At 39.2% G+C, this 17,193-nt stretch overlaps 2 protein-coding genes across 2 annotated transcripts; both read right to left on the bottom strand.

Moving 5' to 3' along the window:
* Nucleotides 1-8,491: 8,491 nt before the first annotated feature.
* LOC135313471 (intestinal mucin-like protein) lies at nt 8,492-13,057 on the bottom strand. The gene is made up of 7 exons (XM_064452475.1): nt 13,029-13,057; nt 12,526-12,648; nt 12,319-12,414; nt 11,444-11,572; nt 9,952-10,009; nt 9,266-9,371; nt 8,492-8,741 (listed from the first exon to the last, which is right to left on the bottom strand). Exons 3-7 carry the CDS (start codon nt 12,343-12,345, stop codon nt 8,516-8,518), a joined length of 546 nt encoding a protein of 181 aa, XP_064308545.1. The 5' UTR covers nt 12,346-12,414; nt 12,526-12,648; nt 13,029-13,057; the 3' UTR covers nt 8,492-8,515.
* A 93-nt stretch (nt 13,058-13,150) lies between these two features.
* Nucleotides 13,151-16,444, bottom strand: LOC135313470 (mucin-5B-like). The gene is made up of 6 exons (XM_064452474.1): nt 16,158-16,444; nt 15,878-15,947; nt 15,462-15,562; nt 15,076-15,107; nt 14,046-14,223; nt 13,151-13,358 (listed from the first exon to the last, which is right to left on the bottom strand). The coding sequence occupies exons 1-6, from the start codon at nt 16,246-16,248 to the stop codon at nt 13,195-13,197; spliced, it is 636 nt and encodes a 211-aa protein (XP_064308544.1). The 5' UTR covers nt 16,249-16,444; the 3' UTR covers nt 13,151-13,194.
* Nucleotides 16,445-17,193: the final 749 nt, after the last annotated feature.

Here is a 17,193-nt window from a genome sequence, read left to right as displayed (position 1 = left end):
CCTTCATTTGAGAAAGAGAAGGCTGGGTAGACTTCAGAGAAGTAATGACACAAGTAGCTCCAGACTGATTACTGAAAATAAGAGGAAAAAGTCTGGATGAAATAGCAAACAACAATAGACAGTAAATCTGCACTTTCCATGTAGAACCTTTCCCTGTAGATCCTTTCCCCTTTGGGATCCTTGTGCACTAACCACAGAAAGAACTCTTAATGTGAGAATTCATACATATGTCAATGCAGATTGCCTAACACAGCTGAAATATCTGAGTCACATCCTAGATGACACAAAACTTTTTGGGAGAAGCGAACAAAATAACCTGTTGCCTCAAGAAAAACACTTTGTTTGCTATTGGATTGTATGGAGGTTCAAATCTGACAAGATAGATCAATGATCTATGCAACTGCTGCTATGTGAATAAATCAAATGCACAGCTGTGAAACTTTCTGTGTGACTCTGAAAGCAGCTAGCTATATTTCCTGGAGACTAATAACATAGTTTCTTTAGAAAAGTAAAAGCTTATGGATTTCATTTAAAAAATAAACACACATTATTTTAAAAAAAGCTTAAAATATGTATTTAAAAACTTTAAGAAAGCACATACATGTCAGTAAACAGAATGAAAGTCAGTAGCCTGTATCATGTAACAGAAGAAATGCAATATAGTAATCAGCAGAAATATACATTAAGCTGCATGATACAATGGGTATTAAGAATGAAACAAATAATAAATAACAAGACAGACATAGCCTCAAGAAATATGAGGATAGAATTGCTCTTTCAGTAAGGTGGCAAACAGGCTGTCCTTTCGTACATTCTACTGTTCCCTTGTAAGTGACCTGTTTGATCCTGACAGTCAATACTTTTGCAGTCAGGATACCTGAGTTCATTGGTATGACACATGAGATTCTCAGCAGTGCCAGAACACTGTTTGGCACGCTTCACGAGAGGAATAAGTACTGCTTTGAGCCTTTCATATATTGTCCTGATTCAGCCCGTTGTCTAAACTAATAGAATCCTCAGCCTTGGCTGAAGGTCTTGTGAACACAACAGAAACGTGCACCAGGCAGAGACAGGGGAACACCTGCTAAGGTGCACAGATGGCTGTAAAATGCAGTACCTATGCAGCTTTGCTCTGCCAGGCACCCAGGATCAACCAGCAAAACCTGTTGATGAAAACAAAGAGCTTGGAAAAAGGACGTACTTTCAAAAACCAGCTGGAGACATTTTTCTCACTCTTTCAACCGTTAAAGAACCTAAAAACTGTACAAAACCCCAATGATGTTAGAAACTGGACTTTATGGAGAATAGTGGGGTTGCTTGCTTTGTTCACCTGTGTATAAATACTGTGTATTTATACCACCTGTATGACTACTGCATGATGCGTGGTTTGCCACAGAGGATATAGGAGGATGCCAGGGCATTGCCGTGCCCTGGCTGCAGGTATCAAGGGAGGCTGGCTCTGAGGCTGCTGCAGGGCCAGGGCCAGGGCACCCCTGCTAGGGCCTGAGGGGTGTTTGGGGGAAGCTTTCCACCAGCACTTTTCCACCCTTTACACGTAATCTTGGGTATGAGTTAACAGGTTATGTTTGTAAGGCAGATTAGCTTGTGCTCCACTAAGTTGTTTTGGGGTGGAAAGACTATGATTTCATTTGTGGTGCCTGCTTGCGTGAGGGGATGGGGTTGTTCCATCCTAAATTCCTGTCAGGGAAAAAAAAAAAAAAAGGAACGATTAAAAGAAAGGGGAAATAAAAGTACCAGGCCTCTCAGGCACAGTTTTGGTTGCTGTCCCAGGAGCAGAAATGCAGCAAACTTGCCAAGTCCTCTCAGAACAGGTTTCCAAAGAGGTAGGAGTACTGCGCTGCAGATACATACCTCGCTGCCTTTCTCCTGAAGAAGTGGTGATGATGGTGAATTGTCATCCCTGGAGCTGCAGGCACCCTTTGTGTGTGGGTACAGGGTGCTGCCTGGGTGGTGCCAGACACCCCTCTGTTCCGGGGGGCTGCGCTAGGGTAAACTATGCCCGGCAGCCCCCATGAAGGTCTGCGCTTTCTCTGGGAGGCAGGCAACACCTTTCATTCAGGCAGACATCGTCCCCAGGCTTTACCCAGTCTTAATGACAGCTAGGGAGCGTGGCACACCTCTGGCCAGCCACCTTAGCTGCTCAGCTGCCAGCTACCCAGGAGCAATGCATTTCCTGCTGCTGGCACCCCACATCCTGTGGTGGCCCTGTAGGTTTCAGATAGTGCACCTGAAAGCCACCTGGGAAACGGGGTCCTCTCTCTGTTGTATTTCTCAATATTTCTCAGGAGGGTATTCCTGGAGCTTGGTGAGTTTTGGGTTAGGCCCTGGGAAGAACACAATCATCTTCTGCCCAGCCCCTCACAGCTCCTCTGCTGCCACTCTTTTGCAGCATTATTTTCAACGGTTTGTGACAGCTGTCATGGTGTTTTGAGTGGGAAAAGCTCTCTAAAGGCAGTGGGTGGTTGTTTTCTTTTTCCCTCCCAAAACGCCCTTGTCTCATGGAAGAATAGGTTGTGGCACATTCAAATAAATTTGTTTCATCCTGTACTCTTTACTCTGAGCCCTTGTAAAAGGAATTTTCAAAGAGCTGTGTGGGGCACAGTGTGGTTTAATTCTTTATTATTTAATAGCATTTGTGACTATATTATGTGTGAGAAATTATTTGTAATGCTTTGCATTAACGCTACTTTTGATAGAAGCTTTAAAAAAACACAGTCACCAGGATTGAAGCAATTTGCTTCAAGGAGGCTTTATTAAGGGCAGTTTCTGAATGCTTCGTTTGGCCATATCACCAGATCAGATTAATCTCAAATCGCTTAAAGTGAATTGATATCTTGAAAAAATAAAACTGCCTTTAGAAAGATGGCCCCTTCTTTATCATTGCTACCATATATGCAAGAAAGATAGTAATCGTCACGCTCTGCCATGTGTTTGATTCCCAGCATATGAAGGCCTGACGCTGCTGTCACATGTGCTAGAAAAATCATGGAATAATACCAATGTGACCATACCAGAATGAGTGAACCAATGTAGGAGTAAGTATCTGTTTCCCTCTGGTAACTTTTGCTATTTATTTATTTCTAACCCTTGTGTATTGTTCAAATGTGCTTCCTCAGTTGGGTAAGTGAGGTGTGCTTAATAAGGCATTTGAGATGTTTAGTAATTTTTTCAGTTGGAGTGAAAGAACTTTTAAAAAGAGTCTCCAAGCCATATTTGTACTTCCCTGAAAGTCTCAGAGATTAGTCACAGCACATATTTGTATTTTCCTGTGAGGTAAATTGAGATCCTGCTAATATCATATTCACTGTACTTACGTCAGTGTACTGCTGACAAGTTTTTCTGTGTCTCTTGGAGTGCCAGCTAGCTTTGGTGGCCTTGTGGCTTAGGGTTGCTGTTCTGTGTGAAATTCTGCTTTGGGAGTGCAAAAATGGCTTCTTTGACCCTGAGGCAAAAGAGTTCATGAGCTTTGTGAGGTTTGCAGGAATCAGGCAGACTTGAGCTATTATTTGCCCTGTCCCTGTGGCATACTCTGAGCCTGGAGAGCTGAGAAGGGGAGATTTAGAGTAGATCGTGTAGTTTTTTAATCATCTGAAGGCTTCCTTGTGCCAAATAGGTGGCTGATGTTTTAAATCAATTTTATAGTGCCATTGTATCACAGGAGAACTTGTAAGAGTTTAAGTATAAACAAAGTTTGGCCCAGATTTTTGCACAAATAAATCTCTGCATTTAACATATAAAGGCAATCTGTAAGATCAAGTATTCCCATGAGGTGGGCTTTTTTATTGTGTTCTCTCTGCTACCTGCCTTTCTGATGATCCCACAGAAGTCTCCTCTCTATTCCAGGGTGTCATTAAGAAGTGACTGCTGGTTTTACATAGATACAACTGACACCTTGGTTGCCCACTGCTATGGAAGGGCTTGCTTTCATGGGTGAGTTCTTGCACTGGCGGAGGGGACATGTGAATCCATGTGGTATGATGGCTGACTGAATTTCATACACTTTTTGGTGGCATTTCTCCTTTTCCTTCTAGACCACTGTTCCTCTTGCAAAGATAGTGACATAGAAGAATTGTTCAGGAAAGAATTTAAGAGCAGATCTAATAAATTAGTAACTAGCTAACATGGTAAGGGGCTATTCTTTGTTTATATAAAAAGCTGGATTTTGTGATTTTTCTGCTAAAATATATTCTGCTGGAAAGCTTGCTTCAGAGGTGCCGTTTCTTCAGGACCTCCAGATTGCTAGATTGAAATGAAATTGCAGGCTACTCTATTCTGGTTAGTAATTGCTCTGAATTAACAGGCTGTGTGTGCGAAGCCTCTGGGGCTAACCATTTCAGACAGAAGATAAAAGATAAATGGGAGATAGGATTGTTGATGAGTTTGTCCTGTATATACCTTAGCTGGTCTTTACACACATACACATGTGCATCTAAATAAATATAGAATCTGTAATAATGTAATATACATTTAGAGTGACTAACAAACCTTTTCTTTCTTTTTGTCCTGGCTTTGGCTGGGATAGAGTTAATGTTCTTCCTAGTAGCTGATATAGTGTTGTGTTTTGGATTTAGTATGAGAATAACATTGATAACACGCTGATGTTTTAGTTGTTGCGAAGTAGAGCTTACACTAAATCAAGGGCTTTTCAGCTTCTCATGCTCTACCAACTGAGAAGGCTGGAGATGCAGAAGAAGCTGGGAGAGTGCACAGCCAGGAGAGCTGACTTAAACTGACCAAAGCGGTATCCCATGCCATATGATGTCATGCTCAATATATAAACTAGGGGAAAGCTGCCTGGGGTGCCACTGCTTGGGGACTGGCTGGGCATTGGTCAGCAGGTGGTGAGCAATTGCATCATGCATCACTTGCTTTGAATATTATTATTTATTTCAATTATTAAACTGTCCTTACCTCAATCCACACGTTTTCTGACTTTTACTCTTCCAGTTCTGCCCCCATCCCACCAGAGGAGGGAGTGAGTGCATGGCTGTGTGGTGCTCAGTTGCTGGCTGGGGTTAAACCATGACTTTTATAAAAAAGCCCAGAATATATTGGAAATGTGAGAATAGTTTAGGTTGCAAAATTACTTCTGGTGGAATAGCAACTGAGATGGAAAGACTGCTGAAGTACTGGTCATTAAAATCCTGTCTAGGATTACTGAGGGATGGATTATGTTGTTCCCATAGCTTCCTTGCTGAAGGTAAAAGTTTTTTACTTGTCTCTGTTAGATCAAGTGTACTGTAACAACTTCAGCATTATGAATTGAATGCAACTACACCTTGCCATGAGGTATGTGATTCAGTATTGTTTTGCATTATCTTCAGTCAACACAAATTTAGTGCAATCATAATGCTAATTTCCTGTAAAAGAGCAGATATCTGAATAATAGACCTGAATTCCATTAGAATGAGGTCATAACATGAAAGCATTACAAGCAGAGCAATTGATAGGACTGCATCAGGTAGAACAATCTCATTCTCCAGAATACAGAGCAACCAGAAACTAATATAAATAAGAAAGTTAGTTCTGCTGTGGCAGGAGGTCATTCCATGATGGTATTTAATATGCGTTTTCCACAGATTCTATGTCACAGTCATATTTTGTCTGCCAATTCTCATATTGTGCCAGTGTTGCAGCTGGCAGTCATGTGCTCAGTAGGTGTGACACTGAGCAATGCAATAAAGCTCAGGTTTGGCCCCAAACCTTCCTAGAGATCAGCTAAAGTGGAATGAGAGGTTTTGACTGGCTCCTTGCTGAGTGAGGGAACAGCTGCAGAGTCCACATCCGATATTCTCAAAAACTTAGGCCGGTTCCAAATTTGCCTTGGAATCAGGCTTCCTTCAAATATTTCTGGCATTTATTTTTTTGAAGTCAGTGAAAACCAGTAACAGATATGGGGATATCCTTGTGGTTAGACTGGTGGTAGTGCAGAAGTAATGATTTATTTTCAGGATTGGCTGCTAGACTCTTGCAGCTGTCTGCAGCATTTTGTGAGTTCTGGTACATGAGACGTCTATAATTGCTCATGTTTAATGGCTCCATTTTTGATTGCCTGGACAGCCTTTGCTTTCTTAACACAGAGGGAGGCAAAAGTGGGATTTTATTTGCATGCGTGGCTGTAACAGCAGGAGAGGAGTTAGCAGACAAAGTAAGTTTCTGTCTGTTTAAAAGATTTTAACTACGTGAATAACTGTTGGTAACAACACTTATTGTAACAGTGCAAACATTTGCTGATTCCTTATAACCAAATTATAGTTACAAATAAGAGTTATAATGAATGCTGAAAGAAATCTGAGACTCAAGAAGGAGCATTGAAACAGTAAGGAGCAGAAGCAAATGTGACAGCCATGAGCACTGCACCATTTGCAAAAATGTACTTTCTGTGCATTTATAGTTGTTTGATTATTACATTAATAATGTTCAAATAGAACTAGTCTCCTGTTCTATTATAAAACTCTGGTTTAATTCTGTTAGGTTGGGAGGCCTGGTGGTTAGGTGGTAAGGAGGGAACAGAGCAATATGCCACCAGGGGCCGCACTGGAAAGCAGTAGAGCCTAAGGGCTGGAAAAAGCAGACAGTGAAGTAACAATTTGTCAGCAGGAAGCTGGGAGGTAGTGGGGATTTTTGCCAGCAGGAAATATGTCGTTATCCGTGATCCTCAGGGATCACTCAGTGCTCACCTCTGAGTGGGGAGTATATGGGTTGTTATTGTTCTGTGAAGGAAAAAATGGGTGAGAAAGCAGGCTGCTTTCTGCAGGAAGGGCACCTGCAGAAAGCCTGTTGTTACCCTGTTACTCCCTTTACTGAGCTGTCCAAGCTGCAGGCTAGGAGAAAGGTCATCACCTTTAATTTTTTACTGTTCCCCCTACTGCTCCTAGAGCAGTCATTTGTAAATTGTGTAAAACATGTTGCTTGGCATTACACAATCTACAGTCAGATCTGTGGTGGCTGGTTCAACGTATAGTGCGACTAAAGCTGCATAGTAACCTGTCAAAACTTGTAGATTTACAACAGTGCGATTTCAGGTTTGAGATTTAGGTACGTTGCAGTGGGGTCTAAAATATGAGACTGGCTGGTTTGGAAAACTTTGGATAGTTTCTGTCTGTCAGGTAAAGGACTTTCAGAGCTACAAAATATGTACAGAGTCAAAGACCTTCTTGCTTACTGGAAGCTCACTAACTGATAGTATCTGAAGTGATGTGCTTGGAACACTCTGCTTTTGAATGGCTTTCATTCAAAGCAGTATCAAAGCTCTACAGGGGGTTAGGTACCACAGTGTAGATTGACATTTGACCTGGAGCTATTGAGAAATGGCTGTAGTAGGATGAGAACCAAATATTTCACAGCTTCAGCAACTCTCGTGTGAGGGATTCAGTGAAAAGTCAAAGGAGACACGCTGTAAAATGCTTAAAATTTATTAATCATCATTATTACTTCTTTTCATAAAGGACAAAAATAAAACAATATTCCAAAACAAAATAGAAGAAGAAAATATACCACACCCAGATAATATGACTAAGACTAAGAAATGACATAACGTTAATTCTGAAAGAAATAACCCAATAAATCATTTTTCCAAAAATAAAATAAATAGCAATGGTTCAACTTTTAAAAGCTTCCTAGGAAAGAATTTACATTTTATTTTATTATTATTAGTATTAGTATTAACTTTTGTTTACAAAAATCCTTCATATGCCCTTGTTGGCAAAAAAATATATATACTCTACTTCTGTAAACAGTTAACCACAAAAAACAAAAAATGTCCATATTTTCATACAGTTACTATTCCGATGGTTTTATGTAAACAAATAGTAGTGTGCAGCAGCTTCTCATGATAGGACTTCTTTCTCTCATGAGAATATATAGGGAAATATGCCCATTATAAATTGCTCAAAATATTGAAGTTTATAGTTTTGAGAAGGTATAGCTTTCTGCAGTCTAAGTTTTCCTTAGTGCAACAAGAAAAATAAAGAAACAGAGGTACAGTTTTCCTTGGGTTTTGTTTGTTTGTTTGTTTGTTTTGTGGACTTTAGCTTTTTATTTGTCTCAATGAACTGGAATGTAAATGTTATCAAAAAGGTCAGTCTACATCAATGCAAATATTAGATATTGTTAAGTGTCTATATTACGCCACCACAGGCAAGCTTCAAGCCAGAACAGAATGTTGTTCTAACAATAGACTTTGTGTAAGTGTAAATCCAGCTCTCAGTCTTATGGTACAGCACTTCTCAGAAGATAAACAAACAAACAGAAAACGTCAAAATGACCTTATGCTGTACCTCTCAAGGTGTATACGAAAGGGCATGAAAAACAATGGGAGATTTATTGGTAATTAAAACTGAAACAAAGCAGACAGACATATTGAGCCTGTATGCAGAAAATATCACCTGTTCATCCAAAATTTTAGCTGCTTTTGACACTTCCATATTTTTTCAAAGGTTCTTTTTAGCCTTACGTTCAAACCTTGTTTGACGACTTCTCTCTAGTTCTAATTTTAGACCTTCACTTGTTCCTGAGAGGTCTTTGGCTGGTTTGTTGCCTGTTGGGTGCTGACTTGGGGAATGCACTCAGTGCTCACACAACTGCATTTCTCCACATAGGTGTATGAGTGATCAAGGTAGGTTCCGTCACTGCATGTCAGAGTCACCTTCCTTTGGCTGGTTTTGATTTCCTGACAACACGAACATTTATGTTCCATCGTGTTCGCCTCTGGAGAATATCTGATTGCAAAACCAACAAAAGAGAAATATTCAGAAATTATGTGAGAAATACCACTGCCCCTCCCACCCATTACTAAATATTAACCAGAAGTTTTGTGCTTGCATTTGGGACTATTGCTCGATATTACTGTTCTTACAATATTGTGGTGAAATATAAGTAAGTTGCTCCTCATTGTAAAAGTGGATGCATGTAGCTCTTCATTAAAAGTAAATGTATTAATCCAGTTCACATATTAAGCCAGTCCAAAATAAGAGAACATTAAGAAAGAAATAACTTCACTTTTACATGGGCAAAATCAACATTTAGGTCTAATCACTATGACACTGAACAGGCTGTTAAAATATTGTGAGTCTTGAGGTAATTAAGCTAGTGCATCATGTCTGTGAAAAACTCTAGTTAGCACAATGGAAACAGCTGATGACTGGGCGGATGTTGGAATACTAGAAAATCACTTGTGACTTGCTTTATGTAACTAGTGTAAAGAGTAGAAGGTGAAACCAAAATTATCTTTTATATCACCTACCGTGAGTAAGCATCACAGCTGCCTTCACAGTATGTCATCTCAATAGGTGCAGGAGATTCACATCCATGATACTTGATGACAGTAGTAGTATTGTGCTTCATACAACCTGGGGGTGTCACAAACCAAGGGAAAATAAGTTAAAATATATGTGCATATAGATAGATATCTGTGTATGATAGTTTGTAGTAGAAAACTGAGATGGATGGAGCTGAAATAGGAGATTAGGTCACAGTGCATTTCTCTTTTCATTGCCAAGGGCCAGATGATGACTCCTGCTGCTTCTGTTATCAATGAATGAAAAATCCCCTTTCGCTTACACAACTTCAGTGCAGGATGCGGAAATAAAGAGCTGCGGTAACTGCTCAACGCACACCCACCTCCCAGGACTGGCTTCACTTTCTTACTTGAAGAGAATGTGTCTTTGGAAGTTGAGTAATAGTCGTAGTCCTCTCCCTCCCACAAAAAAGCTAACATTTAACAGTAGGGGATGGGAAATTCTCCATGTTTTCCAAGGCCCTAAAGTACATGCTGGCAGTGTTCTGTTCCTTTCTTTTTCCATCTGTTTCCTTTCTCACCCCAGTGTGAGGCAGTGGTCCCAAACTTGGTCTGTTCACCTTGTCTGTCTATGCATCTACGATGCAAGGCGGACTAATATACCTAATAAGGCACAAATTATCATTACTTACTCTTCTGTTTTACTCGGCACTCTTTACAGCAGCCATCGTCAGATAGCTTGATGTCATCCTTGAGTGGGAAAACAGAAAAAGATAACTCAGGTTTCATGTCTGCATACTAAAGCAGAGACTTTCTCTGCTTTCTAAGTTTCTCTGGCACCAGGAAGTTCTTTGTATTGACATGGAATTTAATTTCAAGCAAGGCTAAATTTAATTTCAAGTAAGGCTAAATGTTAAGGGCATATAACTAATTCAATTCAATACTAGTAAGAGGTTTTTTGAAAGCTAATGTTGAGGGAGACCAGAACTGCATTGCTGTCAGCAGAGTTCAGTAATAAAATTTCAGAAATAAAGCTTGTAGCACATGTGGGGTATTTAGAATGACAAAAGTCAGTACAGGTGACTTTCTGACAGATGTCAGACAGGGTAACACAATTGGTAACACAACCTGGGGGTATTGGTCAATACCTAGGTGAATATGAGCCAGCAGTGTGCCCAGGTGGCCAAGAAGGCCAACAGCATCCTGGCTTGTGTCAGGAATAGTGTGGCCAGCAGGAGCTGGGAAGTGATTGTGCCCCTGTACTCGGCACTGGTGAGGCCACACCTCAAATACTGTGTTCAGTTTTGGGCCCCTCACTACAAGAAAGACATTGAGCTACTGGAGCGTGTCCAGAGAAGGGCAATGAAGCTGGTGAAGGTTCTGGAGAACAAGGCTTATGAGGAGCAGCTGAGGGAGGTGGGATTATTTAGCCTGGACTAAAGGAGGCTGAGGAGAGACCTTATTGCTCCCTACAGCTACCTGAAAGGAGGTTGTAGTGGGGTGGGTGTTGGTCTCTTTTTCCCAAGTAACAAGTGACATGATGAGAGGAAATGTCCTCAAGCTGTGCCAGAGGAAGTTTACACTGGATATTAGGCAAAATTTCTTCACTGAAAGGGCTTTCAGGGATTGGAACAGGCTTCCCAGGGGAGTGGTTGAGTCACCACCCATGGAGGTATTTAAAAGGCGTTAGAATTTGTGCTTAGGGATATGGTTTAGTGGTGAACTGGCAGTGTCAGGTTTACAGTTGGACTTGATCTTAAAGGTCTTTTCCAATCTATACTCTTCTCTGTGTGTATTCTGTGTGTGTAGTTAATGAAATAACTGACTCCCCAGATGTGTGGGGCTGGTTTTAACCTACCCTGAGCTGTATTAAGTTGAATGATGTTGTGAGCTGAAGTAGCTTATTTTCTTTCAATTTTGCTCTCAATAAGTGAATTCTAAAGAAGAATTTATAATCCTAAATAATTTAGGAATAAAAGTCCTATTATTTTTCAATTAGATTCATTTTGATTTGCTTTTTTGAAATGCAATTTGATGGGGACAAGATTCGGAGAGGATAAAATGAGAGCTACTTCCTGTGTGATGCTTCTGCTAGATTTTTCCCTTGGACACCATGATCTGCCTATCACTGATGTCAGCCACTGCAACACTTTCAAACATGAGAACTGGTAGAAGAGTACTTACTGGATTACATTCATCAGGGTTGAAGAGAGGACACTTTTTCTGTAAGATGACTAGAATGAACTGGTCATCATAATTTTCACATGTATAAACTGTACAGTTATGATCAGGTGGGTTCCAGAATTCTCCAACCTGAAAGTAGTTAAAATTAAAGTGAATAAAAACATTCTTACATAAAAATGAAACAAACAAAAAACCCCACCAGTGTCTTATCATTGCTGCCTATTGCAGTTTGATTATTCTAAATAATTTCCTTAAATTTCAGCTAATGGTTACTTTTATTACCATACTGCTGTAAGTCTTTTTCATTAACCAATAGAAGAGACTGTATTTTTATCTGGATATGGACATGCTTTCTGTGTGAATAGGAAAAGTATGTGGACTCATTTGGAAAGATTAATTTATGTTTTGATGGTTTTGTTGTCAGAATTTATGGATATGTCCATTTAGATACATGGCAGAATTTCTGTTGGCTTCATTGACTCATCCTGTCCTAAAGCTCTCAGCTAACCTGAGAGTGGCTGTTTGGAGCAGAAAACTGCCTTCACAGATAAAATTATCCTTTGAGCAAAATGGGAGCTGTATTTTCAGAGCTGAAGGCAATAAGGGCCCATTGCTTTCACCTATGTATTTTTCTATGTTGATTTCTGAAAGCCATTGTTCAGTGTCACAGTTTCTTCCAGAAATCTTAGTCAGAACTGGGGTTTCACGCCTCAAATGATTGTTGAAGCTGTGTGAGACAGTCCATTCCCTGCCTAAATAAGCATTTGTCTAACATGAGAAAAGATGCAGCAAATAAATGTGACAAAGACAAGGAGAGGAAAGAGTGAAAAGACCAGCAGAGTTTGCCAAAAGTGAACTAAAACAGGGATAGTTACTTGGAGCACATGTGTAATATCTCCCATGGTCACTATACAAGCCACTGCCTTGCATGTGCCGCAGCATTGTCCAGGTTCCTTTGTATACTTATAACCCTGTTTTGAAAGAAATAGAGAGGAAATGACATTGAGTCAGGACATTGACCTTAACCAGTTGATATTTGAACTGAGTGGGGTAGGAATTACTGACAGCAAAATAGCACTCACGGCTGGGCAGTACGTGTCACAGATAACAGGCTCACACTTGACGGTACCATGGTGAGGGCTTGAGAAAGAGGATTCAGAGCAGGTGCATTCTTCACAGGGGCCTGATGGAATGACAGTTCCAGGCTAGGGGAAGTCAGGAAAATAAAGTCATTTATTAGCCAGTAAAAGCAAGTTACTTTGTGTATGTATGTCACAGACAATACAGGGCTGAACTACGTAGGAGCTAAACTATCTTTAAACACAATTTTGCTTGTTTTATTTAAGCAGAGTTTCTGTTGTTGGTAATATCCATTTTGGAATTAAATTCTGCTAATGCAGGAAGGAGAGACGAAAATGCTTCTGCTTGTAGGGAGGGTGTTGGTATGCTGACCTTGATTAAACAAGTAATATTGTTTTATCTCAGGCCTTGCTGCAAAATATTGTCCATGATAGGAGTCACAAAAACATTGCATTGTGAATTATGTGAAGGTGTATTTTTATAGTGAGTTACTCTGTGTACTTACTGCATAGTAAGTTTCATTGACTACACAGCCATGTCCTGTAAAGAAGGAAGAAAGATGGTGTCATAGCGGTGTAAACTTTAAGAAGTATGTGAACAAAACTGCGGCTTTGTTGGCCCAATACGATAACACAAATAATTTGCATCTTTCTTTTTTAAGATCTTTGTATTCATAAACTTAGAAAAATATAGCTGTGAATAACACATGAGGAAGGTACATAGAACTTACTGCATTCAAAGGTAGCACAGCATTTTCCAGGCTGCATTACTGTGACTACTTCCTGTCCCTCTAAGCACTGGGGTGTGACTTCAGGGCAGAGACTAGTGTTGCAGTCTATGTAATGTAAGAGAATATAGAAAATAATAAACTCAGAATTTTTTAATGAAAGTAATTTTAGTTTGCATGAACTTCAGCAGTTTTCCCATGGGGCAAATATGGTATTGTTTACACAAGCTAGTTTATTGACTAATTCAGTATATTTGTCCAGCTATTTTTAAAGTGAATGGGCTTTTCCATAACCTTTGTAAAACAAAGCATTGTCTGAGAAGACTAGAGTGGTGATTGCTGGAAAGAGATACTTCCCAAGAGAAATTTGTATCAATTGGGAAATCTGATGACTCTCAGGGGTTCAGGAGCTTTCTTGAGTAATTTTTAAATGTTCAAGATGTTTCTTAAAATTAAGATTTTTCTTTTTTTACACTGGTCTTTGAAACAGAAAATGCTTTGAATAGTGTTTTAATAATGTTTCAGGTGGTAGCAGCATTAAAAGTTTTCAGTGTTAAATTATAGGACATTTCCAGTTACTTTTCGGTGTCTAACTACGTAAAATCTTTTAATCCTTAAATTTATTCTTTTCAGGCATCTGGTAAATGCTCAGCTAGAAGGTCCTGAGAAGTGGAATGAGGAAGAAAACCATTATGAAATCAATGCAGAGTATTAAAAAAATGATAAATTATTGCTGTAGTTCTCCAAAATGAATATAGTATATTCCCCGTGATAAAGAACTAAGACAGTACTTACAGCACTCAGTCCTGCTACAGCATGGATCTTCTGGTATCTGTACCTGAACAGGCATGTAACCTGGTTCATCACAAAATACTTGCTGTGTCAGAGAACATTTGTGCTTTGTACAATGCACTTTAAGAGTATTTTTGTCACAGACACATTCCTGGCAATCTTGTGTCCATTTTTCTCCTGGCTATATAACAAAGAAAAAGAAAAAAAAAAAAAAGGAAGAAAAATGTTATATATAAAGTCAAATCAAAATAATTCTATTTGTTTCTAGTTGATTTATTCATGGATACAGTGATACCTGATTACATCAGCCTTGTCATATTTCTAGTATTTTTAGATTTTATAAGAAACCCTCAAACTGAAGCTCATTAGGGGAAGATACTGGAGGCCACTGAAGGTTCTGAGCATGTTTACACAGCTATCACTTTCTATTTATTAGTAGCATTAGTATGGGGGGTACAAGAGGTGTAAAGGAGAAGTGATTGAGCTTGGTATGCATTTTTGAATAAGAAATTATTATACAACATGCACATTTGCACATTATGTTACAGAGAGATATTTCTATAGTTTGTATCCAGCTGAGGAACTAAGCATGCATACTATCAACACTATCAGCAACAGGTAAGCTTTGTTATCCATCTGTCCCTTCATCTCCAGTAACTTTAGCAAGCCAAATTTGTGGAAATAAAAGAAGCACATATGCCAAAGTTCCACTATTACCATATATATGGGTTTGGGTTGTTGTGGGTTTTTTTTCTCCTTTTCTCTTTTTTTTTTTTTTTATTTTTTTTTTTTATTTTCAGTTTGTGAGGTGATGGTTATTGAAAGAATATCCTATAACTTACTGTTAAATTTCTTAGGGAATAATGTGGTTTCTGCTCTGGAACTCAATTATATTTAAGACTAGAGAGGAACGAACATTTGAAAAAGCCTGAAGTCTCCCCCAGCCTTAGCAAACTTTGTTTTTGTGAAACATTAAATATCCTCTTGCTTCACTCGTGGGTACTTGATAAACTGCATTGATTGTGATACTCACCCATCTGGATACTCCATTTGCTTCCCTACAAGCTGGAAGGAAAAAAGAAAAGGAGATTTACATCACTGAAAACTGACATAAAGGAGTAAATTTGTGAAGCTTCAAACAGAAATACTGTGAAGATAAAACTAGCAAGAAAATGGAAATGCAGAATAGTTGTTCTGAAATGTAGAATTCTACCATCTTGGTAGGTCTCATGTAAGAAAGGAAGATTGAAAAAAATTAATATTGATTATTATTTGATTTGTGGATGGGGAGGCTAAAGGAGTTTAAAGAAGCTGATTAACCCATGGTCTGACCATATAGAAGATAGCAGTAGAACACAGGCCTCCTGACTATCAATCCTGATGTCCATTTATTCCCCAAACTAGGTATGGATTACTTACAGCATTCAGAGACACAGGTGTTGTTTTCTTCACTTATGAGTGTCTTCCCTTCAGGACAGAAACATCCTTCAGTCACCCCATAGCCAGGAAGCTCAACAGAGCTAGAGTGGGAGGAATGTTGTATGTGAGTACAATGTTTTTGCAGTGAAGCAGGAAAGACAGCAGCATATGTAGAAGGTCGCCATGTCAGATACAAGGGAGACAAAAGAATTTGCATTTTCTGAAGTGCAACAGGAAGCACATATTCATAGAGCTGATTGATATTTATAAATCTTGAATAAATTATCCAAATTCACAAGAAATTTTATTATGAAGTTACTCCATCTTCTAAGGAAAGTAGGTAAGTAAAAACAGAAAAAATGAAAAAGATAAGCAGTTGTTTTGAGGTGGGATTTTTTTTTTTTGTCTTTCCATACCGTGGGTCACAGGTAACAGGATTAATGGGCCCACATGCCTTGTATACTGTGCTTGCTGGGCAGTTGTATGCTGTATGGAAAAAGAAAAAAGATCAAAAATTGACAGTAGATGCATTTTTGCAGCAAAAGTGACTACAGCTTTGCCTGTAGCTTCTATGAGTAAGGATGTCTCTGTACTTTTGTAGACAGTAGTCAACTATTAGATGTAAGAGGTGTTTACTGAATAAAACACTAATTACGACCATTTCTCACATGCACTTTTGAGTTCTGCAGTACTTACGGCATGTATTGTTAGTCTTTCCTCTCCAATCAATGCAGACACCTCTAGCAGCACACTCTGTAGCATACATCTCCAAACTGGAACACTGCATGGATTCATTTGCTATGCGACATCCATCAAAAACACAGCCTTTGAAAAATGGTTCTGGTGGTATCACATCATGACATTCTGCAAAACTCCTGCAGACAGAAAATAAACCAAACCCCTTTTATGTTAACTAGCCATTGTATAAAATCCATCACGTTAATGGCATGTGACTGTCTGCTTCAGCAAGGAATATATTACTAGAAAAAATAACCCTAAGAATAGCCAATAATCTGGGAGAGTCAGGAAAGGAAAGGTTAGGAAATTTGAAGCTCCGTTTTTTTTTCGGAAGAGTCTAAAGGTCATAGTGTTTCTGTATGTATACACAACTTTGCATCAGTCTGACACCAGAAATTTCATGAAAAAGGCAAGTGTATCAGATTGAGGAAAAAGGGATGATAAAAGTAGCCGAGAGATAGAAATATTGCACATACAAAACTCAGAACTTATTAGACACTGAAGCAGCATGTGTAAGAGGACCTTTATAAGTGACCCAGCTGAAAAAAAGCTTTTGTCAGAGCTCACACAGTGTAGGAAATACTGCTGAAAACAAGACTTCATGCTTTTGGAACTCCATATTTTACATAACATGTACAAAGAATGAAGGACACTTGACTCTTTATGGTTTGTACTGAAGGCCCACTTCAAATATAGAGTTCAGTCTTTAAACAGTGTAAGTAAGAGTGAGTGAGCATATCCTGGAAGGGAGGGAGAAAGGTAACATAAATCTTTGTGATTGCAACCCAGGAAGTATGGATTTTAGTGCTTGCTGCATCCCTGATTTCCTGACTTCACCTCTCCTTGCTCAGTTATCTTTGGCATGTAAGTCATTAAAGAAGAGCCGTTTCTTTTGTAAAGGCCTTTTACTGTATATATCCTGTCATTAAGCTGATATTTTCAGGTATTATCGCATGCTAGGGCTATAGTTCTTACTCTTCTTGTAAGATACTGA

The sequence above is a fragment of the Phalacrocorax carbo genome, chromosome 5 (genome assembly GCF_963921805.1).
Source record: "Phalacrocorax carbo chromosome 5, bPhaCar2.1, whole genome shotgun sequence".
NCBI classification, from domain to species: Eukaryota; Metazoa; Chordata; class Aves; order Suliformes; family Phalacrocoracidae; genus Phalacrocorax; species Phalacrocorax carbo.
The sequence above is the reverse complement of the archived record's forward strand: the minus strand, read 5'-3'. Positions and strand labels throughout refer to the sequence as shown.